General features: G+C 41.6%; 1 protein-coding gene across 2 annotated transcripts in view; it reads right to left on the reverse strand.

Annotated features, from left to right (window-relative positions):
• Positions 1 to 6,732: 6,732 nt before the first annotated feature.
• Positions 6,733 to 27,979, reverse strand: part of ATP10B (ATPase phospholipid transporting 10B (putative)) — a 91,486-nt gene continuing 70,239 nt past the window's right edge. For both annotated transcript variants that reach the window (XM_061616763.1, XM_061616762.1), the window contains 9 exons: positions 26,943 to 27,127; positions 22,178 to 22,493; positions 21,069 to 21,145; positions 20,231 to 20,356; positions 18,926 to 19,126; positions 17,696 to 17,776; positions 17,504 to 17,608; positions 12,862 to 13,049; positions 6,733 to 7,460 (listed from right to left, as the gene is read on the reverse strand). In XM_061616763.1, the coding sequence (XP_061472747.1) occupies positions 7,010 to 7,460; positions 12,862 to 13,049; positions 17,504 to 17,608; positions 17,696 to 17,776; positions 18,926 to 19,126; positions 20,231 to 20,356; positions 21,069 to 21,145; positions 22,178 to 22,493; positions 26,943 to 27,127 (1,730 nt within the window). In that variant the 3' untranslated portion in view covers positions 6,733 to 7,009. The remainder of the gene's footprint in view (positions 7,461 to 12,861; positions 13,050 to 17,503; positions 17,609 to 17,695; positions 17,777 to 18,925; positions 19,127 to 20,230; positions 20,357 to 21,068; positions 21,146 to 22,177; positions 22,494 to 26,942; positions 27,128 to 27,979) is intronic.

The following is a 27,979-nucleotide window of genomic DNA, read 5'->3' on the forward strand; positions in this document are numbered from 1 at the left end:
CCAGATGTGGCTGGACTACAACTCCTCTCAGCCGTAGCCAGCATGGCCAATGGTCAGGGATGATGGGAATTGTAGCTCAGCAACATCTAGAGGGCCACTGGTAAGGCACTCTTGTGCTAGTTATGTGCACAGATGGGGGAGGGGCTTAGAATGCTAATTGTAAATTGCCTTTGAGCTTTGTTTGCATTATTTATGTGAATATTTGGTCACCGTCCATGTGGAAGGAAAGGAAATGAGGTGTTTGTAATGCAACTGAGCACTGTGGTCAGTGTAGTTTTTATGAACCAGGTTGTGTTATGAACCAGTTGAAGCAAGAAGCACTTCACATCTCATGTCTGGAAACATCCCAAGTCTGCAAGATTTTCTTTTACTTCAAGGCTTTGCAACTCTGACCACTAGATAAACTGGGTTTAAGCAGCCCTGGCTCAGAAAAAAATTGTGTTTCCTCCCTGTTTTCTTTTATTGAGCACCCAAATAGAGCAATAGTACAGTATGACTCAAACGCCTGCATACTACATTTTGAATACAATTCTGAAAAAAAGAGCTGCTATTTCTTTGCTCTGCAGTTTTTGTGGTGGTAGACTAGACCTGCAGCTTGCATTTTGAACTAGTGTATTGTATGAGCATTCTCTGTCATAGTGATGCCACTAGGTGGCACTGTTCTGCATAATCACCTTTAATTTTCTTTCTTAGCACTGTATGCAAAAAGCTTGTTGAATTTCTTAAGAGGAGTAGTATGCTAAAAGCTGGAGCAATTTTGATTTCTGCCTTGGTGTCTGATTATAGACAGAGCTATTCTCTTTTGGGTAGAGATTTCTGAAATTTCTCCACCTCTGAATAATCAAATGATTATTATTGAAAGTGTCTATTGCACTTTTTAGTGTGCAGAGTGCTTTCTGGCCTCTATGTCATTTATCCTCACCATATCCTGACCTACTAGGGACACAAGTCAGCCTGATCTAGCAATCTCTTGGGGGCAAAATGGATCTGATGTGCATATGGAGTTCCCTGCCCAGAACAGTTTTCCAGTCAGTTTAATAGCAGGGATCAATGGATGTCAGCAGTGTAGCCTATGCGCAAAGCAGTCCATTCCATGTGAGTATTGGATGACATATGAGACTATAATGTGAGGGATGTGACTGCCGTAGGTCACTTGCTAAGATAATGACTGAGGTAAGGTTTGATTGCTAGTCTCTCTGGGGTATAGGATGGCCAGGTGAAAATGAGAAGAGGGCTCTTGCACCTTTAATAGTTATGTAGAAGGGAATTTCAGTAGGTATGTCATGCATGACAAGCTATACCTACTGAAATTCTTCCTTTGTCACAGCTATTAAAGGTGCAGCTCCTCTCTCCTCTTTTTCACCTGGCCACGTATTGGGCAAAGCAAAACAGTTTCCACTGGACCATGCTGGATGCAAGTGAAATGTAAAAACTGGCATAGACCTTTTCACTGCCCCCTCCTGGGGGACTTACATTGTCTTCAGGATTTCCTGCCATTCGATAGAGGAGTAATGTGCAACACAATTCAGTCCTGTTAATGTTTACTCAGAGGTAAGTCAATTGGGTTCACCATGGCTTACTCCCAAGTAGGGATGGGGGAGAAATTTGATCCAATTCACATTTAAAGACAAATCTATTAAATTCACACTTTCTGAAACAATATGAGAACTGAAACACAGCCATCCTTTGAAATCCACACTTATCAAAATTGTGTAAACCAAACAATATTTACACAAATGCATATATCAGGGAAAAGTGTGCATAACATGAATTTATTAGTTAAAATAACATACAAAAATGCATTATATTAGGAGAAATTGCTTGCATAGGTGTACATTGGCCAAAACTGCATACAAAAAGTATCTATTAGGAGAAATTTGCATTAAAATGCTAAAGAGCTTTGTGGAGTTTTAAAAAAATTCTGCAGAAATGCGACAACTGAATTTAAGATTGGAAAAAGGAGAGATTGAGGAACCAAAATTAACAGATCTTTCCATCTCTTCTCCCAAATGTGTGTATAAAATGCAGTTTTAATATTATCATGGGTTAGTTTCAGGGCTTTCCTACCTAATAGAAAGGTGGGGGAGAACAATTTATCTATCCACTTTATACTTCTGTGGTAATTACCTCAACATATAAAAGGGAAATGTGTACCTGAAAACATGAGATACACGTGGACCCAGGAGCCTTGGCCAGTTGTGTTTAGGCGTTTGTTTACTGTGTGTTATCCAGAGATTCACCACCCCTCCACATGTGACAGCTGGACAAAGTGCAGATTGTCCTTCCCACATATTTGTGAAGTGTCTTAAGTAAGACCAGCTCTCTCTCTTCCTCATATCTTGTCAGATCTTAGACAAACTTTGAAATCATTATTGACATAACAGTACATTTTAAATATGATTAACCCAAAACTTTTAAATATATATTCAGTAACTCTTAATTCTCTAGCAGAAAATTTCAAATATGTAAAAAGCTTTTTGTGACTCCCTTTAGTCCTCGCTTTGTATTGATAACACAGCTGTATTTTCCTTGAAGGTCTGAGACTATTTAAACTAGTTGTTTAAAGATTAAGGTTTCATTCATGTTTATGTATTTTGCTTTGTAAATTAATTTGATATGTTTTTATTGTACCTTGTGTATTTTATTGTAAACTGCTTTGAGATCTTTTAGATAGGAAGTGGTCTATAAATGGAAATAACAATAACAACAACACAACAACAATAACGTTGTGAGGAGTAGAAGGAAATGTGGCTTGAATGTTCAGAACTTGGGGTAGGGGTGGAACAAACCTGACAATGCATATTTTAGTATTATCCTCTATGACAATACATGTCTCCCCCTTGCTTTAAAGGGGAATTTCAAAAGAACTGGTGGGAAATTCTTACACAAAGATGATTTACTAGCCTTTGCAACCAGAGACTTGCAACCTGCTGAAATATCCTCTTCCTCAAAATGATTTAAGATGTAGGAGCCCTGTCCTCTTTTATAGCTGGTTACCGTAATTGGAAAGACCCAGATGCAAATTCTTACTCACTCAGCCATGAAGCTCACTGGATAACCTTGGGCATATTGCCATCTCTCAACCCAATCTAATAAGGTTATTGTGAGGATGAAGGGCGTGTGTGACCTATGTATGTATGCCACTCTGAGCACACTGGAGGAAATGTGGGATATAAAGACAGCATATAAATAATCAACTGCATTTGTATTATTTATTTATTATTATTTATTAAATTTGTATCCCACCCTTCCTCCCAGAAGGACTCCAGGGTGGCAAACAAAAACACTAAAAATACTCTAAAACATCTTAAAAACAGACTTTAATATATATTAAAAGAAAACATATTTAAAAACATATTTTAAAAAAGGCTTTAAAAACATCTTAAAAAGCAATCCCAGCACAGATACAGACTGGGATAAGGTCTCTATTTAAAAGGCTTGTTGAAAGAGGAAGGCCTTCAGTAGGCACCGAAAAGATAACAGAGATGGTGCCTGTTCAATATTTAAGGGGAGGGAATCCCAAAGGGTAGGTGCCACAACACTAAAGGTCCACTTCCTATATTGTCTGGAACAGACCTCCTAATAAGATGCCGCCCTGGGCTCCTACTGGGAGAAAGGGCAGGATATAAATCTAATAAATAAATAAATAAGATGGTATCTACAAGAGGCCCTTACCTGCAGAGCACAGCGATACTGGGTATATGAGGGTATTCTGCTGTTCCTCTTAGGAACTCAGCACAGCATACCTGGGGATATTCTTCTACATAGCCTCACAACCCCCCCCCCCTTTAAGGTAGGTTATGCTGAAAAACAGTTATTCATCTGAGGTTACCAAGTTAGCTTCATGGCTGAGCCCAGATTTGAACCCTGGTCTCCCCGATTCCTTCATATCCAACATTGTGTCTAGTATAACAGACACTGGCTCTCTCAGGCTCAGACTTCTTCCAAACTCTGAAACCTCTGAAAGTACCAATCACCCATTAGCCTCCATAAAAGCCCTACACATTGCTATATGGGGCACAGGATTGCTGAGAGTGGGATTGGCATATAAATAGAGACTAATCTAGAGAGGCTTTGCCTTTTGATACAGCTTTTGCTCTGGGATGGCATAACAAAGGGTTGTATCCAACGCTGGTTTCCTGCTTGCGCAACGGAACTTCCCCTTCCTCTCCTGCCAGTGCTCTAGACACCTTCAAATCTGCTCCAGAGCATTGGGATACTCTGGAGCAGATTTTGGGAGCATACAGGGAGAGGAAAGGGAAAGTCCTATTGTGTGAGTGGAACACTGCTCGTACAGTGTTGGATCCAAGCCAGAGTCTCTGGATGATTCTAAAAAAAAATACAGAGGATCTGAAAGCAGATAGAATTTCCCCTTCAAACCAGGGATGGAGGAATCTGTCAGTTTCTTTCAGTTTCTCAGTCTTAAATTCAGTTTGCTGCATTTCCACATCAAACTCCATTTAAAAAAAATCATTTCTCCCAATATGCACATTTTTATGGAATTTTACCTTATATGCACATCTAAGCAAGCATTTTTGTATACTATTTTCACAAACTCCACACTTTCCCCTAACATACACTTTTTTGTACGTGGTTTTGGTTGCAGACCTACATCGCAATATGTGGAGATGTGTGAATTTCAAAAGATAGCTGCATTTCAGATTGCTTAGTTTTGGGACATGCCAGTGAGGTAGGTTTGCATTAAAATGCGAACCAAACCAAATTTCTCCCCTATCCCTACTTCAGATACAAAGGTTTGTGCTAATACAAACATTACTCAAGGAACCCTAAGGTAACACTTGTTTGAGATGCTGACAAAGGCAGTAAATGCCATTCCTAAGCAGTAAAAATGCTATCTTGGTCAGCATTTCTCTCCCCAACTTGCTACACTGTCTCAAACAATCTCTTGCTGTTGCACTTAAATTCTTAATAATGTTCATTGCTTGCGAGCATCTGAGCTGCTGCGATAATCCAATAAGCACAGAAGCTGTGTAGAAGATCAGAGAGCATAACTGCCCAGCATTATGTTAGGTGATGCACGCACCAATTTATGTAATACCCACTCTGTTTCAAATCCCCCTCCAAACACGATAGATAGTTCTTGTCTTCTTCAGCTTAGAACAGGTAATATGTCTTTTCCTGGGAGTTAATGACTTGTTGAACTCCTCTCTTCTGTGAGACATTGCCTTTGTGTTTTCTGGCCTAGCAAATCTTCAGGTTTCAACTCTCTTGTGGTACGAAATGTGTTGTTAATTTTGGAGGCATCTTGTTTTGGGAAAATGTCACTATGCAAAAAGTGAGTAGCAGTTTCATTGCCCATTAACTGAATAGCTTATGCCTGAACAAAATAAATCTTACACCAGCGACAAAGGGGTCACTTAAAAGTTCCAGCTCCATTTTGATTTTACCCTTTTTCTTTTATTTTCTTTATAATTAAAACAATAGTTTTTATTTTATGCCTTTCCTTTGAATGAATGGGGTTTCTGCACTAGGGAACTATTGAAGGAATACAGACAGTTGGACTTTGATTATGGCTTTATTAAAAGCGGTATCTGGTTTCTACAGCATTTTTAGTGCAAGAAGTGCTTTACCAATCATTTTCTCAACAATTTTAATAATTCAGAGAGCTTTGTCACTTTTTTGGGGGGGGGTGCAGCCTTATTCCCTGCTCTTAAGCACACCTTAGCTCTCTTCAGGCATTCTGAAGCGGGGACAGTAAATATGTGAGGATGAGTGTGCTAGCTCCCCCTTCTTTGTTGGCAATGTGGTCACCTTCCAAAGCATGGAAGTGATTTGTATTTGTGGAGGTTCCCCATACTTGATAGAACCTGGATTTCCTAGGGTTCTAAAACACATGGGGCATCTCTACAGATACAAAAGGCTCGCTGCTGCAGAAAGTCACTTTCCGTTGGAAGATGACAAAAATGTTGACGGTGGGCGGGTGGAACTAGTGCACTCATCCTCACTGCATTTCCTCGCCTCACTGGAACACCTGAAGAGAAAGAAGGTGTAGTGTGTCCACCAGTTGGAAGATGATGAAAACTGCATTGAAGGAGAGCAGAGCAAGTGTGCTCATTCCTGCTGCCCCCCCTCATGTGGAATGTCTGAAGAGGTCTCTTTTGGAAAATAATTCCTTTGAAACCAATGGACTTTACATCCATGTAAGAGTGTTTGGGATTAGGAGCCTTGTTACATAAATAACCAAACATATCTGTTCAATAAGTTAGAAGTTGCTGTGTATCATAACTTACTGTACACACATGCACACAATTATAAAAATGTCACAAAAATAATCTTATGTACAGTTTTGGATGCTGAACTGCAAAATGCCCAGGCAGGTGAATTCAGTGGCATGGCTTATTTCATTCTGGTCTTTAAAGTAAAGTATTGCAATCTGAAGAAATTCTTAGGAAACATTTCTAGAATAGTGAAAAATTGATCAAAACTGTATGGCAGATAAATAGCCATATAGCTGCCAATCAGCAGGGGACTCATAGTCATAACTGACACAACTAAGATCAGATTCAGAAGGCAGAAGTGACTCACTGGAAAAACTAAAATAGTCCTCTTCTGAAGATACTGTTGGTTTCCAAGCAAATAGTGCATATGACATTGATGAGGGGATGCTTGTGTAATATTTCTGCAAGCTGTTTGGAAATTCTCTTCCTCACAGCAAGCATACTTGCATGTACCAGAGGAATAGCACATTGTAAAGACAAAACACACTGTTCCGCTATGCTGGTGAAATTTTATTTTAGGTCTTTCTTTCCACAAGGCACTGCTATTTAATATAAATAGAAATTCTATCTTCCCTCTGGTACCTTTGCTCACCGTGTGGGAGGCAGAGGATGTGCAGAGGAGCCATTCCAATTTTTCCAGTCAAAAGCTCAGGCTCTTTCAGAGAGCAGAGCTTGGAAAAGTTACTTTTTTGAACTACAACTCCCATCAGCCCCAGCCAGCGCATGCTGATGGGAGTTGTAGTTCAAAAAAGTAACTTTTCCAAGCTCTGTCAGAGAGTCACTGCACTCACGGACCGCCGGTGGCTGCTTCGAGTGGAACTTTCAGTGCTGTTCGGCAGGAGGCCAGAAAAGGGCTTTGCAGATGCACTTTGCCCAGGAGAGGCTGCTGCTGACAAGAAACCAGCAGACACGTCCTCTTCCTGGACCCACCTTTTGGTGTAGTCATTGCCTTCTCCGTTTGATGATATCTGGTTCTGGAGTGTTTCCTGCTCTGGAAGGCAAAGTCCTTGAAACGTACGCTCTGCTGCACTGTCAGGCATGGACACACCCATGTTTCCAATAGGCTGATCAGGCTCATCATTGCAGACACCTCTGCCTTGTTCCCTCAATCTCCATTTCCGTATTTCCCATTCCTGTTGTTCTTTAGGGAGCTTATCCAGGTGTTGTGCTTTCACAATGGGAGATACCTTGAACGTCCCTTGAAGAGCCAAGATAAGATACCTTAGAAAACAAGCAAACAACAACAAACTTTAGTAGTGCCATCGGAAAAAATAGCTTTCATTCTTCCTGGTTTCATTATGCTGTAGATACCTGTATAATGCTCTCACTTAATCATTTATAAACACAATCCACCTGATACAAAGATCCTATAACATTTATAGGCCAGCTGAGGCCTTAGAATTTGCAGAAGGTTAAAATCCCTGCTTAGCCACTATGTGATCTTGGACCTTTCAGACTGACTTACCTCACTCAGTTGTTTGGCAGGATAAAACCTACCTAACATGGTACACTATCTTGAGTTCCTTGGAGGAAACGCAGAATAGATAATAAAATACTATGGGCTTTGCCCCTGTGTGCTTTGTGTGCCAGCCCCACCCTCAGGCACCCCTATCCTGTCACCAGCCCCCACTGCCTCCAGGCATTGGTGCGCATCGACCGCCATGGGCCCCTTTGTACTCCTCACCTGCTTGCCTCACCTGTTTCTCCACCACTGCTGCTTCTTGCTGCTGCTCCATCTCCGTTTCCTCTGCTAAACCTTCCCACCCATCCAGACTTTACTCCTGCCAGCCTCCGTTTTGCCCCTCTTCTCTCTTCAGGAAGGAGTGGTGGTGAGGGAAAGTGGGTGCAGGTCAAGAAGAAGACCAGCCCTTCTCCCCCTTCAGCCCCTGCTTCACTCAACACTGAGGGCTTTTCACTGCTCTTTGTCTCCAGTCTCTTCCTGTTTGCTGCTGCAACAGCCAGGCTGATGATAATCCCTAAGATGACTCAGCAAAACAGTCCTCTAATGTCCTCCTTCTCTCCCTTAGAGTCCCTCTGCAGCGACTATGCGCCGTGACAGTCAGAGGCAGGTGAATGGGGGCACACAGGAGTTTTCGTCAGCCTTCTGGTGGTGTCAGCAGCCTTGTCATGGTGGCCCAGGAGACAAGTAGGTGCCTCCTCCAGCCTCAACATGTGAGAGGGAGTGTGAGAGAGAACGGGATGCGTATGTCACACAGATACTACCTCTCTCTTTCATAGAATAAGAGGTGAAGTGGTGGCAGCGGTAATGGAAAATGCAGGCTTAGAACTGGCCTCATCTAAGGGGGCAGAAATGGGAAGTTGTCCTGCAGTAAAACCTGCCCTCACCTCCCACCCCCCTTGCCTGCTGCTGCCAGCCTTGCCTACTACTGCTGCACAGCAGCGGCAAGTGGAGCCAGTAGTTGGCAGGCGAGGTTGGCGGCTGAAGCATTCACACTGTAGTTCACACAGCCACTTGTCTTTGGCCAAGTGAATGGCAGTGTGACGCTTACAAAATATTAGATGAGAGAGAGACAGAGAGAATAGGAATTTAGGAAGAACATGGAGTCAGTTGTCAGAGACATGTTTTCAGATACTGCAGTCCTTTTGTGCAGGGAGGGGGTTGCAAGGCATATCTAATAGGAGAGGGCCATGGAACGAGGGTCAGAGCAAGTACACCTGAAGCATTTTTTTTATGGATCTCTGTAGTCCCACAGGCTGCTGTAATGGGCTGAAGAAGGGCCAAGGAATTAAAGCTGAATCCTGACAAGACAGATATACTGTGGTTTGGGAGTTCTTGGGTCCAGGAATCATTTAAGTATTCATTAATAAATTAATATGCCACTCTTTGTCAAAAGGCCACAGGGCAGTTCCAACATAAAAACAACATGCAGCACAAAAACTGAAAAACAATTATTCCAGTGCAACTTGTAATAAAAACAGCAGTGTCAAAACTTCATAAATTATTGCAGTCATTGTTCCTTTCATCCAAAAGCCTATTGGAAGAGGTTTTTCTTAGGGCAAACAATTAGGCAAAACAACTGTTCTTGATGGGATACACTCCCCTTGAAAAGACAGGTACACAGTGTATGTGTGAAGGTACTCTTAGATCCATCTTTGTCACTGGAGGCTCAAGTGTTGTCAGTGACGCAGATTGCCGATTGCTAGCTTCGGATGATTTACCTGCTATGGCTGGGCAGAGATAGCCTGGCCAGTAACTCATGCCTGTGATAACAATTACTGTAATATGCTCTATGTAGGGCCACCTTTAAGGATGACTCAAAACTGCAATTTGGGCAAAATGAGTGGAACTACCACTCAGAGCCACATTCAATGGTTCTGAAAGCATTGCACTGGCTGCCAATATATTTACTGTATCAATTTAAGGCTTTGTTAATGACTTATGAAGCACTGAATGACTTGGGACTTAAATACTTGAAGGAGCATCTCTCCCTATAACTTCCCACTTGGATGTTAAGATCTGCTGGGGAAGCTCGTCCTACTTCCAACCGTTATGTATTATAAGGTGATGTGAGAGAGGGCTGTGATGTTCGTATATTAATGTATATATGGTAAGTGTTGTTTTAGAAGATACATGGTAAGTGGAGTGAAAGAGGGGGAGTGAATGGGCAGTAGAATGCGAGATGATTGGCTGAGTGTTTAAAAATGGCTGAATGTATAAAAGGAAGAGTGAGAGTGGAATCTGGGGGGGAGAAGAGAAAGAGTGGATTGCTTGGTGGGGTTTGAGAGAGTTGTTTGCCAGGAGAGCGTGAAGAAGGAGGGAGGTGGAGTTCGGATTAGTATTGAGTAAAACCATATGCTTATGTGCCTTAAGAAGAAATCTTGTTAATCTTGTTAGCTTTGTTATCTGTAATAAATACTTAATTTGCTTTACCAAAGGCCTGATCCTTGGCTGGGGTTTCACAGACCAGAAGGGAGGGTAAGGTAATGACCAAGGCTGAAGGGGAACTGTAACAAATGGTGGCAGCGGTGAAGAGAATAACAATACCAGTATTCAGAGTCTCTGGGAATACTAGTATTAGGACGTTACTGGTGGTTGCCTAGCAGGGGGATCTGTTGAGATCTGTGCTAGAGCGGATAGGTAAACCATAAGAGAGTGCGGTCCGGACTGGTGGAGTCCCTGGTGGTGCCTAGTGACAGGCAGTAGCCGCGCGCAGGTAGGAACCTGACAGGGAGAGCCAGGGAAGGACGCATCACAAGGGCCTTCTGTGTGATAATGCCCTGGTTGTGGGATGCCTTCCCCTCTGAAATTCAACTGGCATATATTCTTTTTTTTTGTTCGAATGCTAGCTTAATTCAGTGTAGTCATGCAGGGTCTCAAGGGGTCTTAGACTTTTTGGGGAGCAGGGTCCCAGCAGGGTCCCTATGTCTCCAGCATCCTATGAGCCAATCAGCATGAAACGGGAGTGTGTTAGCCACTAAGAAGAGTCTTCTAACATGCTTCCTTGTCCTTTCTTACTGACTGGAGCCAATCAGAGTGAAGGGAGGTAAGTCAGCCACTGAGAAGACTCTTCTCAGTAGCTAATACTCTCCCCTTTCATGTTGATTGGCTCCTAGAGACATCTGTTGTTGTGGAAGAAGGCATTAACAAGAATCTCATTCTCAACCCAGCAGCAAAAACAAAAGGATGGTGCTAGGTGCCTCTTCTTTAATACTAGAACCATCACCCTCACCCATGACCTTCCCTGGAAAAATATCAGATTGGGAAGATGGAAGGCTTGCATACATTCATTGATTGAAGTCAGATGTGACAATAACCTATGGCTTATTGTTGCATGAATGACGTTTGGCCTTTTGTGCTGCCCTCTCTCATTTCCTTTGGCATGGCCATGAGGAGATTGGAAGTGTTTACTTCCATTTTCAATTACCTCTAGCCCCTCACCCAGCAGAGGACATGGATCACACCAGAAATCCTCTGCAGGCTTTTCACCCCTGCTCCCAGTGTGGACACAAAAAGAGGCTCCCAGCATTAGTGGAAATCTGGAATTAACATTACCTCTGAACCTTAAACTGTGGTCAATTTTAACTATGGTTTATTGAAACAAGACAGCTCCAGTTTGTCCAGCTTTAGACATAATGATAAACCGTGGTTAGTTTAAAAAAGTAAAAACTTCTGATCTCCTCATGGACCAGCTTAAATATGAGAGGAGAAGGGGAGGGAGTGCAGGAGTATGAGATTTACTCAGGGTCATTCAAGTAACAATAAACCATAGTTTATCATTATGTCTGAATGCGGCCATTTGCTCCAAGCTCCATCCTCATACAGGTGGCACTTAGGAGTGCCTAGCTGATAGGCAGCTGGGGCAGAGCTCAAGCAGTTTATGTATGACAACTGTTCAATCTTCAGACTGCAGGGACCTCTGTGACACTCTAGCCTGAATAATTATTTCACAACAGAGGAGCTGATTTCTCATTTGACTGAAAACAAAACCAAAAGGAGCAGAATGCTATGGAAACAGGTCTTAATGTTTTCCTTACGAATCTGCCCTCATATCAATGTGTATTTATAGTGAGTAAAGTAGGATAGATGAAGAACAAGTTTTCCAAATAAAATGAGCAGAAGATTCTGCTTCTTAGCTCTGCAGGTTGTGTGAGACCTATTTGACAGCTGGGGAAAGGTTTTGAGGCCTGACAGTTAGCTACATGCATATTCTACTGCTGAAGAGGAAAGCACCAGAAAGCAGCCTCTCCCCAAAAAATGCTCAAGGGTTGCCCATCAAAGAACTGTATTACGCAGCACAACAACAAAGCTTTTATGTCCCAGCAAAGGCACACAGACTTGGTTCTTCCTGAACTACAGAAAGAGGTTGTGACAACATGAAAAGATACAGGGCTGTTAAGGATTTTAAATCTTCCTCTCAGAGACAGAAATCAGAAGGAAGTGGCCCACAAGAGGCAGAGTGGCAGGTGGGAGGGGGAGATATGAAACAGCACACTAATGGCAAGTCTGCCTAGAGCTTTCATTGCAAACCAGGTGGACTTACGCAGCGTATTTGGGCCCCACCACACCCATACTTCTGGGACTTCAGCCTGCACTGGTTCCCTTGTTGTCAGCAGGGCAGATGAGGATGACTCCAGGGCCAGCAACATGAAGAAATGTTATCCTGCTATACTTTGCATCTACGTTTTGGGAAGACTTTCCCCAGATCCATAGACTGATTGTTTAAGTGTGATGCTGCTGCGGCGAGGGGGGCAGCAATGTAAAACTTCGTATCCTTGCAGGTATACTGAGGACCTTGACCCACCACCTCGGAGGCCCAGTTTAAATGTGATGCTTTGGGTGCAGGGGTGTAAGAATATGTAACCTTGCAGCTAATGTTGATATCATGTCATCTTGCTTATCCATGCATCATTAGCACACCTGTGATCTACAGCCTGGGCAGGCATCTTTCTGTTGTGCTAATGCTGTGGGCATAACAGTCGGGGCCCTGGTTTAAATGAGATGCTGGCCCTGTGGAGCTCCACACAGGTAAGCCTTTTTTCTTATATTCCCAGCGTTACATTAAAAGTGGGCCAGAGTCCATTCTCAAAGCCCACGTCATCGTCCCCAATCCCACATCCCCCAGGTTGTTGGAGACCAGGTACAAAAAGCTCATGTTCAAACCTTGGGAGAAGTGCTATGACAGGAGTAATGATGGATATGAAATAGAAGCTGGCCTTTGAGAATTCCAACTCCATAATCCAGTAGGGATTGCTGGGATGGTTACAGTCGACACACACAGCATTGTAGATGGTGGAGAAAATGAAGTAGAGGAGAATGCTTAGAATGATTGCAATCCCATGGAACAAAGTCTGTAAACAGATGTGAGGAAAAGATCAATGATGGCAAAAAGTTTCATAGCCAGGAGAAAAGCTAACTGCAGAAGCAGTCACATATATGCATATAAGAATACGCTACAGCAACAACATTTCTCAGAAGAAATACAGTCTCTCTCTCTCTGCGGTCAATCATATTCACGGCTAAAACAAACAAAGTGTACAATGTGGAAAGCTAAATTTTGGGAATTCACCCTGACATCATGTTATGCACATTGTACAAAACACGGTTCCAGTCCTGTTCTTTGGGCCACCGTGACTAATGTTTTTTTTAAAAGGATCTGACTGTTTCTGGGAGTGAAGGGGTGTGAAGGAACATGGTGGTCTCTTTTCTCTTGTGTTTTAGGGATCATGTTTGTGGCTGCTGGGAGTTGTAGTCCGAAATAGCTGGAGGGCACCAGGTCGGGGAAAGCTGGCATAAGGCTACTGCTTCTAAGTTTGCTTTCTGGAGAATTCTGTAGTGTTTGTTTATTCAGTGACTGTGATCTGGTTAATCTGAACCTCAGTGGCCTGGCTTGCATGTGATGCTAAGCTATGACTTCAGTGTCAATGAGCAATTGTGGCATCTTTGCTCTTCTTCCCTTTGTCCTGCTGCTGCTGCTGCTGCTGCTGCCGCCACACTAGGGATGGAATCATTTGTCTACTTTGATTCTCTCCGTTTCTCATTTTTCTAATCTTGAATTCCGCTCTCCACATTTCTGCAGCAATTTGTGAATTTATTTTAAATTTGTTTCAAAAAATCCTCATGAAAATTCTTCAGCATTTCAGTGCAAATTTCTCCTAATAAATTTTTATATGCAGTTTTGACTAATGTAAATGTCTTTCGCAAGCAATTCATCCTAATTTAATGCATTTTTGTATCTCATTTTTACTTATATATTCATGTTGTGCACATTTCCCCCTAACATATGCATTTCTGTAAACACTGCTTGATTGGAGAACTGCATTGCAAAATTTGGATGAACGCGAGTTTCGAAGGATGGCTGTGCTTTGGTTTTCATATTGTTTTGAAAAGTGTGAATTTGATAAATTCAGCTTGAAATGCAGACTGAAAGGAATATTTCTCCTAGCCCTATACTGCACTACTGGGATCTAAGACATGGTTCAGCTTAATGTTATGTGTGAATTGGGCTCATGGTTTGTCTTGTCGCTGTTCCTAAAAACAGGCGATCAGAAAGATTATCATAGTTCCGAACAAACCGAGAGCTGTATCCAACGTTTGTTCTTGTTTTACTGCTTGGGATTTGTCTGGGGAAGAGAAACCACAAGCCTGGGCTCACACATAATGCTAAGCCAAACCATGGCTTAAGTCCAGGTAGTGTGGCAGCAGCCGGATTGCAGAAGGAGATCTGATTTTCTTAATGTACAACAGCATCTTTGTTTGTTCATGCTAAGCTATAGTTTGACTGAGTGTTACTTGCAAGCTGAGCAAGTGTTATCACCAGCATTGCTAAAAGCCTCTAAGACTCCAGCGAGTCTCAGATGTTTGCTCCATTGTCTGCTGTTTTCAACAACTGCAGTGTGGACCAGCAATGATAAAGTTTGTTGACTGCAAACTTGACCTGTCCAAAGGCTGCTCAGAGAGTGCAACAGCACTGTAGTATGCAAAAGACACACTAAAGAGAACCAATATCTCCAGTGGAAATGATGGCAATATATGCAAACAAATTATACAGCCACGAGAGAGACTCCTATTCCACTAACAGAGCTGCAGTGGCCAGAGTGGTTTAACAGTCACCGCTCTGACTGAAGCTCTGTGAGGGAAACATGGCATCTCGTAGCAATTCTCAGCACCCTTCACCATTTCCCAGGATTCTTTGAGAGAAGCCATGACTGTCTAAAGTGAAATAAAGGTCTGGTGTGGATGTGGCCAGGGACAGCATTGGTTTAAATTTGGGTGGGAGGCTACATGTGCCTGCTGTAGAATAAAAACTTGAGGGAAATGCTGAAAAAGAATTATACTGTTCACAATGTTTTCCTTTTGGAAAGGAAAGGGGCTTCCCCTCTGCCCAGTTCCCACCCATCCAATCTCCTCTCCTCCCTTCCCCCCTTCCTCCTCCCTTCTCTTCCCCTCTCCCAGGTCAGTTTCACTTATCCTGAGCATAATAGCACAGGAGTAAATCCCACTGAATGCGTGCAAATGATCAAACGTGCCCTTCCCTCCCCCTCCCTCCTATCCCCTTCTTCTTGCCCCATCCATCCCCCTTCCTTCACCCCCTTCCCCTCCCCCTCCCCCTCCCATTCCAGTCACCTCCTTTCCCCTCCTCCTTCCCCTCTCCTCTGCCCTCTCCCCTCCCATTCCTCCTCCTCTTCCTCCCCCATGGTCAGTTTTACCTATCCTAAGCATGACTGCACAGGAGTAAATCCCACTGAACTCAATAAGCATGCAAATGATCAAACCTGCCTGCCCTCCTCCTCCCTCTCATCACCTCCCTTTTGCCCCTTCCCTCTCCCTTCCTTCACCCCTCCCCCTCCCCTTCCAATCCCCTCCTTCCCCCTCCTCTCTTCTCCCCTCCTCCTCCCCTATGGTCAGTTTTGCCTATCCTAGCTATAATTGCATGAGAGTAAATCCCACTGAACTCAGTAAGCATGCAAATGATCAATCCATTCTCAGCAAACTTGCACAGGATCCAATTTCTTACCTCCTGGATTAAAAAGCAGAGAAATTCACTAATAAGCAAAAAACCTTGCGGTTTAAGAACGTACCTATAGCCAACAGATATTTCTATCAAACTTTAAAAAGCAGGCAAATTGGGCATAATGAATGCACCAGGGGAGAAGCAGACCTGACGTCCTCTCTGAGATATTGTACTGCCCTACACTTTTGTAAAAATGCAAACACAATTTGGGTTGGTCTTTCACAGTCCAATCCACTTTCTGTGTAGCTTGCAAGAATTTGGTAACATGCCTCTGAGCATATGGTGAGTGGTGCCAACACCTGCAATCAGCCCAAATAACAGCAACAAGACATATGCTGTGCTGATCTTGTTTTAGCAGGGGAAGCAACAATATTAAGATACACTTGATATAGTTCAGATAGTCACTTTAAATATGTTTGATTTACTTTGCAATTTTAGTGAAGTTTCCTACAGTAAATCATTTTCTTTTGCTTCTGTTTCTGTGAATATGTGAACTACAGCAACAATTTGCAACACTAAAAAAAAGCTCCAAAAACAATTGTGGAATAATGGCACTAACTGTTCTGCAGAATAGTTTCCAATGGACATGAGGAGTGTCTCAGTTTGCACAAGATAAAACAGTGGGAAGTGAAATATATTCTAGCAAAATTCTAGGTGTGCTCTATGTTTTTAATTGACCATGCCCACCTTTCCTTAAGTGGAGTGGTTTAAGCATAGCAGGCTGAAAACATGCATCTTGGGCAGGCCACGTTTGTTTTTCCCAACAGCTGGAGTCATTGCTGAAGTAGCAACATATTGTAATCAGTCTGATTTTACATCAAACTGCAGTTTCAGATTCAACTGTTAATGCACCCAAAATAGAAATAGAGCATAACCTCCAGTTTGAAACACAAAAGGCTGTCTTCACCATCATATGACAACGGACCAATAAAAAGGCTTTGAAATTAATAAAAATAAATTTGACACAGATATCTAGGATGAATAATGAGAGAAATATAATTTTCTAGATTAGATTCTCTGTAGAAAAAGTAGTAACACAGAAAAGAAGCAAAGTAAGAAGAACACCAACAAACATACAAAAATGTAATTCTCCATCTTTAGAATTGGCAGGTGTTGCCACCACTCACCATATGCTCAGAGGCACATGTTTCTAAATTCTTCCAAGATACACAGGAAGTGGATTGGACTGTGAAAGACCAACCCAAATTGTGTTTGCATTTTTACAAATGTGTAGGGCAGTAGAATATCTCAGAGAAGAGGTCAGGTCTCCTGCTCCCCTGGTGCATTCACTATAGCTGCCCAATTTCCCTGCTTTTAAAGTTTGATAGAATTATCTGTTGGCTATAGGTTCATTCCTAAACTGCAAGGTTTTTTGCTTTTTAGTGAATAATATAAAAGGTGTGAAGTCATATGCATTTAAAAGTTCTGCATAAGCAATTAATAAAAATAGTGCAATATAATCAATTTAGGGAGCATAAACCTACTTAATTTGTGTGTGCTATTCTGTTTGCAAATGTTGATATTTCATTTTATTCATTTAATCTCCTCTCCCTCATTCACAGCTCAAAGAATCACAGAAAATGAAACTGGATAGTAATATGTTAAATTACATGAGCAGGTGCAATATATATGGTTCCTGCTCGTGTGTGTGTCTATACACACACCCACACACCCAAACTACAAGACAAATAAAACATCTTTAGGTCTTGTTAACATAGAAGTAATGACCACAATGTGCAACAGTAAGAAACTAGAAAGCTTTCATAGCTACTGAAGGGTTTTTATACATACCCACGTTTGAATTTCTAACGCTTGGTGAAACAGAATAGTAAGGAGGGAGACCGTATTGATTGTTGTTCCAAAGGTGAAAACATCAATATCAGAATGAAGGGATGCCTGGAAAATAGAAATAGTCATAGGTGCATTGACTGACATGATTTTGGTCTCATTAAAAACCATTTAGAAAATGCCTTAAATACTTACTAGATACGGGACAAAGAAACAGATGAGGCTCTGGTAAAAGGCATCCAAAATGGCAACACAAAATGTCAGAGGCTTATAAACCTGTAGCAAATCACAACACAGAGATCTTCAGTGGACATGCACAATTTCTAATGACTCATCTTTCTAGGAGGAGCCGTAGCTCAGTGGTGGAGGGCATACTTTACATGCAGAAGATCCCAGGTTCAGTCCCTGGCATCTCCAGAGAAAAAAATTAGACAGCAGGTGATGGATGAGAACAATATCTGCCTGAGACCTGTCTGGAGAGCTGCTGCCAGTCACCACAATCTGTGACCACAAAGCACAGGTGCCCTTGTGGCACACAACCCACATCTGGAGGGGCAGGCAGGAAGCAAAATCTTCAAACCCTATTTGTGTCCCTGTACCAGCAGGAACACAGGGCTGGTATCAGAGCCCAGATTACCTGATTGCCCCTTAAGGGCAAGCAAAGAAAATATAGCAAAGAGCCAAAACAAATAAAAATCAACATTCATTGATTTTTTGGAGTCTGGTTCACTGTGAAAAGAGTCAAAACAGCTCAGTTTTTCCCTCCTCGGTGAAGTCAGCCGGGAGAAAAATAACCAGAGCTTAACATTTCTTTTTACAGTGCTGGGTCACTTGGTAGTTGGGTTTGTCAGATTTGGGCCACCATCAGCCTGTGTTTTACACTAGATTGCTGGACCTGGATCTGGGAAACCTGAATTGAATTCCTCGTTTAGGCCTAAGCTGCCCTCAGCAGGCCAATTTATGTAAAATGGGGCTGTCCTGAGGAAAAAATGAGATTAGGATTGTAAATAATTTTCAATCCAAATAATACCATATGCATGAAAAATAACAACAAAACATTCGAGAACAAAATAGAAACCCATTGAGACACTTTACAAACCAGAGAACAGTGTACACAGTGTTTTACTTTTACAAATGCAACTGAAAATTCTCTCCATATCTTTAGATCTCATTACATTTCTTTTCCAATGCAGCAGAAGCCACCTGTAGTGCCTGTAGATTGTACCCGAGGCTCAAACTACACATAATACAGTCTTTGTGGAGAAGACTGCTTAACACTTATCCCCTTAAAACTGCCCTCCCCAAGCTGCTTTTTCACCCACTGTGTTGATGGATATGTGAAAAACTATGGGGCAGCCCATATCTATGAAGGATACATGGAAAACCATGGGGGCTTGTGAGACTTCATTAGCAAGAAAAGTGTACCTCTGAGTTTTGTCCACTTTTGTAAAGTTCAGGCAAGCGCAACAGAGTTACGGCAGAAACATCTTTATCCAGGACTCCAGAAAGTATTGGTGGCACAGATGTGAAAAATAGGTTGAAGAAGATCATTTGCCAGTAGTCTATCATGGAGGCCCCAGAGAAAGCACAGAAGAACTGGTACCAGAACAGCATGTTGACATAGGTCTGGTGGGAAAATGTTAAAAAGGCAAAACATTTTCCATGTCTCTATTTTTCAATCTACTGTACATATTTGCATGCACACACACAAGTGTATAGCTGATGAGCTATTAGAACAGTCTGTGAGCCTGACTATGACTCAGTTAAGCTGGAGAACTTTCATTTAGGGCAATTCAGTCCAAATGACTTCAAATGAATGGAAAAAAAATCCTCAGTCAGGTTTTTCTGGCTGAGAAGTTAACTACAAACTATACACAAAACATGTGAAACTGAACTTTGAAATGATTTTTAAAGCAGCATTGGTAGTGGGGAATTTAAAGTAGAAAACCAGTGGGGGAAAAGGTTCTTGACTCTTTCACTGCCTGATATTTCTGTATGATTTTTTGCCCACTATTTGTTCCTTATAATTGCCCCCAAGTTGCTTTTCCTACCATAAAGTTCTCAAAGAGTGTTTGCCTTAGGTTTTGGATGTCTAAAAGGTGCAATGCTTCATGTTACCTTCATTACTTGAAAATGGAATGAAAATTTATTACTTGAAAATGGAGGTGTGTGTATGTAATATAGCTTTCCCACAATGTTGCTAAAGCTGATTACTTTGGTTGCTAATTGCTAGCATGTGGCTCTCATCAAATTAAGTGTATTGGCAGGCTGTTCTGCCTAATACAGAGCCAACTCTCATTTTGAGAGTTGAGTACTATTTTGAGAAGTTATGATCTTATCATTCTGTATGTATGCAGAAACATACCTGGGATTACACCTACAATTGTCAGGGTTTTTTTTTAAAAAAAAATCATTATTTTTTAAGATAGGGAACTATCATATAGAAGGGTCCCCTTTCTAGCTTTTGAGGAAAAAATGGGAATGTGCCTCTCTAGTCAATTTAAGGGCCAATGTGTTTTTATTGTGCCTTTTTATTGGATGGCTATTCATCCTTTCAGGTTCTGAATGTGATTTTATGGAATGTTCTGAATGGTGTCTTTGGAGCTTATAAGCTGCCTGGCCTGGATCCCTAATCGGGACAAATATAAACCTTCACTGTCATAATCTGTGACTATGGGAAGAAAGTATGACCGGCTGGTATAGAGGCATCTGAAGATGTCTGAAACTTACCACGTTTTTATAGAAAAAGTATAGCACCATCTTTCCTAAGCGTGAGTAGCACCAATGCCCATGGACTAAAAGCAACTTCTTGAGGTGTTTGAATTGAGATATGGCAAAATCACTGGCCATGACAGCCTAAAACAGAAAATATTTATGAAAAGAAACGATTTTCTCTGCCTGATCTGACCCAAAGAAATCCAGAGACAGGCAAACACCAACCAGTTTGGCAAAAGCAATGAATGGGAAGTATAATGTGTTTCGAGTCTGGTTTATTTCAAAACCTGCCATGGTTTCATTTATTGAATGGCAACTGCCTGTCTTTCCAAGTGCGCAGCAACAGCTTAATCAGTTATAGGATGATCCTATTTCAGCAAGAGGATAGGAGCAATTTGGATGAGACAGCCTGAGGTACTGGACACTTGGGGAAAAGTGTTTAATTCAACAGCCTTCTACAGTCAGTGGAATCCTATGTGGAGGTTGCTGTACTTGGGAGGTACATGGGTTTAAATCCCAAGCTGCCTATAGGCTTCCTGTAGCTCAGCACCAGTTCTCTGTATTGTTAGGTTAATGAGCGAGCCAAGGAACTGTTTTTAGCTCTGGATATAAGTATGAGGAAGGGCTATATATTAATTCAAGTCAAGCACATAGGCATTTGATTAATTATTAACAGAACATTTCACCTTGGTTTCACAATGGCTGGTAGTGTATTATGCTGGATAGCAATAATGCTATGTTATGTTCATGTTATACACTGAATACATCCTTCTATATACTCTGCACACTGATGACAAATGCCTTAGCAACAGTTGCCAAAAGCAAAAGAATACACTTCAGTTATTATGCATACCTGCATACCTTCTTGTCCAGAAATGCCAATTCCAACATCAGCTGCCTGAATCATACTCACATCATTTGCACCATCACCTAGAAAAATGGAACAAATTTTAAATTAATGCAGAAGTTTATTCAGCATTATTCTTCAGTCTGAAATACAATACTGTTTAATGTCAAAGGCTGGCATCAAGAGGGCAGCTTTAGTTCACAAAAGGAGCTTGTTTTAGCCTGGTGGGGTTCTTGACTACCCTCCCTAGTCCCCAGAATGCCATGTCACAAGCTGCTTTTGAAACTCTGTTTGGCTTCAAAACCATCTTGTCAAATAGCTTGTGGTCTACTGCTTGAGAAAAATAATCATATAAAGCACATGAATCTAGCTCCACAATTTTTGGAACTTGGATAAATGCCTTTATGAAGCTGTGGCATTACAGAAGTAGAGCATGTTCTTCTAAAGGAGAGCATTCAAACATATGAACCTCCCTCCTCTCTTCTGAGGTGGTGTAGTTCTAGATGGATTTTCAATTGAGAGTACTCTTCAAATACCTGAAGGGCTGTCACATAGATGAGCAAAGGCTTTTTCTCTATTGCCTCAGAGGTCAGAACTAGATCTAATTGGTTTACATTATAGGAGACTAGATTTTGGTTAAACATTAGGATAAACTTCATAAGGGAAAGCAATTTGAGAATGGAACCACTTACGGGGGGGTATGGAGTGGGCTTTCCCTCACTGGAGATCTTCAAGCAGAGGCTCTAACCCTGAATCTTCTGCATTGAGGTGAGGGTTGGACTACTAGATAGCCTACAACACCCCTTCTAAATCTATGAGGCAGCAGCAACTCGTAGGAGCATGGGCCCCAAAGCTAGCACTAGAAGACAACAGCTCATCAGAACAGGAATGACATGCTACCCAATGAGCTTGTTTTTCAGGGTGGGACAGGGAAGTGCTGGCGTATATATCCACTGTGTCACTGGTTCCTCCCAGTAAATGGACATTAAGCCAAGTGTGGCAGAGCATGACATCTTTGTCCCCCTTGCCTAGCATACAGCTTTCACAGTTCAAGCTAAATAGTAGCAGCTAATACCAATTCATAGGGTCAGTATACTCAAATGACATCTACTCGCCTATTGCCAGTGTCATAACTTTCAGCCGGCTCTGTACAAGTTTGACCACCATGCTCTTCTGCAAAGGGGTACATCGGCAGCACAAAACCGAACGGCTGTACTTGGTTAGTTCGAGAAACTTATTCTCAAGTTGTCCCTGGAAAATGGTATTCAGAGTTCTTCCATCAACCACCAGACCAGTAAAAGGATTTGGAGTTGCAGTGGCTGACAAAGAAAATGGCAGCTTAATGCCAAGAACGTTCCACGTTGCTTCTTGAACATTTTGAGCCTTCTTCACTTCTTCCAGTGTGATATCCAACAATGATTCACAGGTTTCCTATGGAAAGAGAGTTGTGTAAAGTTGTATGCCACATTCCAGTATAAGCTGGACTTGTTCCATTATTAGAGAGTTTTATGCTAACCTTTTACTTAGCTCACAGTCATTCATTTTATTTTGACATCACAAAGGCTGGTGAATCTAAATGAAGTGTTCTCTTATGGAAGCTTTCCAGCGAAGTATTTGGCATTGAAAATTACAATTTACTTGTAATATCTTTTTTGTATTTATCCAAGTAGTGACTTGATTATAAACACATCCCTAAATTATAGCTAATCTGTATTATTTTGTGTATTTATATCACTGGTCAACACTAATTTTATTGCCAATGATGTTTGATCGATTTTAGGGTAACTTTGTGTCGCTGATTCTGAATATGGCATTGGTTTTGCTAGATTGGCTTTAATTTTTGAGATAATGGATGCCCCCATTGAAAAACATAACAAATTCAAAAAATTTAATGGTCAGGCATAGCCAACCCACAAATGACATGGAAACTGTCTCAAATCATACAAAAGTAAACACATGAAATACCTAATGGCGTTGTATTCAGTACAATAACATTAAAACAAAGTAAGCTGATTCAGATAATCACAATTAATGCATAGAAAAACGCTGTGTATACGATTTTATTTTATGTGGGGCATCAGGACAATCACGTTGGAGGCTCCAGCAGTAGTCTGCCATCATGTGTCTGTCCCATCTGCCTTGATACCTTTCCTCCATCACCTTTATATCCTGATGGAACCTCTCCCCTTGTTCCTCACTAAAATCACTAACATTATCAGGAAACCTGTCTAAGTGGCTATGGAGATAGTGTACCTTTATGCTCATATTAGTACCCAAATGTTTAAAGTTAGCGAGCATGTTTTGCACCAATTCTTCATAATTGTCTGCTTTGTGGTTACCCAAGAAGTTCTTGACAACTGAGACATAACTGCACCAGGCAGAAGCTTCAACATCATTCATAAATTTAGTGAAATTCAAATCATTGATGAGTTTATGAATTTTAGGACCATCAAAGATTCCTGCTTTTAGTTTTTCCATAGTCAGTCCAAGGAATGATCTACAAATGTATTTGAAGCAATCACCATCTTTGTCCAAGACCTTAACAAATTGCTTCATCAGTCCAAGCTTGATATGGAGTGGTGGGAGAATGATTTTTTTTCTGTCAACCAATGGCTTGTTAATAATGTTCGCTGCACCTACAGTCATGTGTTCCCTTGAAGGCCATGTCACTTTTTTCCAATGATCTCGCTTTGCCCTACTATCCCACAAGCAGATGAAACAAGGGTACTTCATGTATCCACTTTGCTGCCCAAGCAAGAAGTTCACCATCTTTAGATCAACACAAATAGACCATTGGTGCTCATGACAGCAGAGCTTCTGCAAGACCATTTTGATATTTTCATATTCTTCTTTAAGTTTTGTTGAGTGAGCAACTGGAAGAGATGCATAGCGGTTACCGTTGTGCAATAAAACACATTTCAAGCTTCTGGTGGAGCTGTCTATAAAAAGCCCCCAATCTTCTGGTTGATATTCCGGTAGTCCCATTTGGAGAAGAAGTCCAGGAAAGTTATTGCAGTATACAAGTTCTTCATCTTGGCTGAAGTATGGAAGAAGTCCCTCCTCTCTTGTCCGATAAGCTGTTATGTTAGCTTCCGGCTGTAGACAGTTCTTTTCCATTAGCCTGGATGCTAAAAGTTCAGATGCTTGCTTTGACAGACTGAGGTCTCGTATCAGATCATTGAGTTCTTTTTGGGAGAACTGCTCAGGTGTTGAAAAGCTTTCTTCGTATCCACTTCCAGGGCTACCACCTGTGCTACACTCCACGTCCAGCATTTCTTCAACATCTGACAATGGAAGGTCAGGCAGTGAGGTAAACACTGGTATGGGAACGTCTTTGCTGTGTGGCACAGGTCGCCTTGCTGAGTCCAAATCAGGATACTCCCACTTATGTTTCTTGTAGCGATTGAAGCCTTTCACATTCACAACACAAAAATAACAATCATCGTGATGGTTTAGCGGCTCTCTCCACACCATAGGCACACCAAAGTTTAAACGTTTCCTTTCTCCATTTTTCCACTGTCGTAGGCAAACCTTATGGGGAGCCCAAGACTTATCTTGATCTCCAAGCTTCACTCCAAAATAAGCAAGATATGCTTGTTTTACAAAGTCAGTGATGTTTTTTCTTTGTTTTTGCAGAGTGTATTCGCCACAAATGTAGCAGAATGCATTAGGATTGTTTAAGCAGCCTCTTCGTGGCGAACTCATATTCCTCTTCCAAAAAAAAAAAAAGTATCAATATGATATTATATGCAATGGATAAACTTGCAAAACAATGTTCAAGAGTAAAAAGACAGACCAAACCCTGCTGCATATGTCAGCAGCTACAGGTCGTATTGGGGTACAATTGTCATTTGAGGGGTATCCATTATCTCAAAAACTAGAGCTGATTCGGCAAAACTAATGTCATTTTTGGATTTAGCACCCCCAAAATACCCTAAAGTCATTCAAACATCCTTGGCAACTAAAAAAAAATTTTTTTTGGTTGGGCTGTGAATAAATATATTAATTTTTATTTAGTATAATTTATTAATAACATCATTTATTAATTTATTAAATATAATAAATATATTGTCGCTCTGGGCTCCTACTGGAAGGATGGGATATAAATGTAATAAATAAACAAATAACTTATTTAAGGCATTTATATACCACTTAATCATTAGTATTTCTAAGCTGTGTACATAAAAATACACCATAGAATGCAACAATAAATATTCATCATAAAACCAATCAGAAACCTGAACGCTATCTTGAAATGCTGGAATAAAAAAGTCTTCAACATGCGGCTGAAGTTCAGCAAGGAGGGAGGGATTATCCTAATTATGCTAATTCTTAGCTTGCCTTGTATATCTTTGCTTTACAATTCAAGAATAGCCTTGTTCATTTATTGTTTATAGTATATGCTACCCTCAATGAATACATAAAAGTAACTGCATTAAGTTGATAACAGATGTATTTGAACTGATATTATTGTATGTATCTGAATAGACCACTCTATTGTATGCGAATGTAGTAGCATAGCTGGCTTATGGTCTGATGGTTGAGCTGATACACTGGAATCATTGCTCAGCGTATTAGGTTATCGAGATCCTATGTCTGTACATTCCTTGCTCAGGGGCCTAATCCCAGTACTAGGAATTGATTGATCAGTCTATTTCTGGTCTGTTCAGTTTTGCATCTCTTTATTTGTAAGTCTGTTCAGTCCTGTTTTCACATTAATCTATATTTTCTTTTTTACATAATTGCTTAAAAAAAAGGTAAAGGTGTCCCCGCACTTATAGTGCGAGTCGTTTCCGACTCTTAGGGTGACGTCTTGCGACATTTACTAGGCAGACCGTATATATGGGGTGGGATTGCCAGTTCCTTCCCCGGCCTTTCTTTACCCCCCAGTGTATGCCGGGTACTCATTTTACTGACCACGGATGGATGGAAGGCTAAGTGGACCTCGACCCCTTTTACCGGAGATTCAACTTCCTCCTTCTGTTGGAATCGAACTCCGGCCGTGAGCAGAGCTTCGGCTGCGTTACCGCCGCTTACCACTCTGTGCCACGGAGGCTCAAACATAATTGCTTAAAAGCTATTATTTAAATATGTATTTCAATATGCATTTTAGCACAACAGGATATTTAAATATATGCATTTTATCTCACATTTCTAAATGTATTTTATTATAAAATGTTTTTGTATGTTTTTGAGTTGAGAATTGCACTTCAAAATTTGGAGAACAACATCCAAAAGGTAATTACGTTCTGATCTGCACATTAGTCTGGGACGTATGGATCAAGTCAGTGGAAAATGAATTCCTCAAACACTCCCACCCTGTACCATTGATAGCCTAACCCTGAACTATATAACATGTGACTCACCAAGCCACAGGTGCTTGACACAGGGGGAGTGCCAAGCCCACAGATGCTTCACACTCCCTTCTCTCCCTTTTCAGCAATCAAAGGTAGGTAGCACAAACCTGTAGGGCATAGGCATCTTCTCCAGTTCAATCACTGTTGCATGTGAAATTTTATCTAGCAAGTAGGCTTGCTATGTGTTTCTTATTTCAAAGAACAGTTACTTGTTTGGTATAAAAATTTAGTAGGAAGCAGATGCCAGCCTCCTAGCAAGCAAAACCTTAACAGTATTTGGAGATAAGTTTTTTTGCAAGTTGTCAAATATGTATGACGTTATTAAAGCCAAAGGTTTGTCTTCTGTGCCCATGAGATCTGCCTGAATTCTGATTATATGACACAGTGCAGCTTCAAAAGGATTATTTTCCAAATAATATTTTGGCCTGTGTTTTTCATTTTAATGCTGCATAAAAGATGAAGGATTTGTGCATGCCAGATCATCATGTTGTCATAGAGTCCTTTGCAGGCTGCTTGAACTTACCTTACTTTCAGTATTAATGGTAAAGACAGTGTCTCTTTGGTCTAGAAGTTTGCAAGAATAGGCAATGTTGACTGCTGTTTCTTGCTTATCTCCAGTCAGCACCCACTGCTGGATCCCAGCCTCTCTGAAAGCAGCAATAGTATCAGGCACTCCATCTTGCAACCGATCTTCAATACCAGTTGCACCTGATGAAAAGGAGGAGAGGAGAACTAAGCTTTGAGTGTGCAGAATGTATTTTGCATACAAAACGCTGTATTGTTGTTCCAAACCTATATATTCACATATAGCAATAGCTGCTAATTGCTTGCTGTTTTCCTATGATGCAAATGGACTTGTAGTCTATGCAAATGGCTCTGCAGAGTGGTGGGGGAGGGGGAAGGTCAGGATAAATAATAACCAGAAGACAGATGTTGTATAAAATATGGCCACAACTTTATTAAAATCCAGTTAAAACCCAATTTAATTACAGAGGAGTAAGGCCTTGGCGTAGGATTGGGGCTTGGATCCATTCATCGAGCAGCCTGCCTACTGGCTGATACACTCTGCCTACCTGGCCAGGTTTTGGCAGCCAAATGGAGATGATCTGAGGTAGCTAGGAGTCCCCCACACTGTGGACCGATCTGGAAGATCCCCATCAGGCCATGGTGGAAAGTGCCATGACTCTATCAGCACCACCTGGGCTTCAGAACACAGTGTCCCCCACCAGGATCCCTTAAGGGGATCTCCCTCTGGGATGAGCAGGGTGCCCCTTCCCTGCTCATTCTGACTAGGGATCCAGTCCCAATGCCTTTCCCACCTGTTGTTGTGACTAAAAATTGGACCTGTTCACAAGAGTGCCATTAAGACACAATCTGTGAGCCATGTAGAGCAGGGAGGCAGGCAAGCTGGTGATGAACTGCAGTGAGGAGGATCATCCTGCCCTCCTTTTATCTCCTGGGCACAGACCAGCCCGAAGCAAGTCTTCAGTCTGGTTGGCTTCCCATGGCCCTGCCCTCCCCCTGATCAGCTCCCAGAGGAGGGGGGGCACCCTCCACTTT

This window comes from Rhineura floridana, chromosome 3 (genome assembly GCF_030035675.1).
Source record: "Rhineura floridana isolate rRhiFlo1 chromosome 3, rRhiFlo1.hap2, whole genome shotgun sequence".
NCBI classification, from domain to species: Eukaryota; Metazoa; Chordata; class Lepidosauria; order Squamata; family Rhineuridae; genus Rhineura; species Rhineura floridana.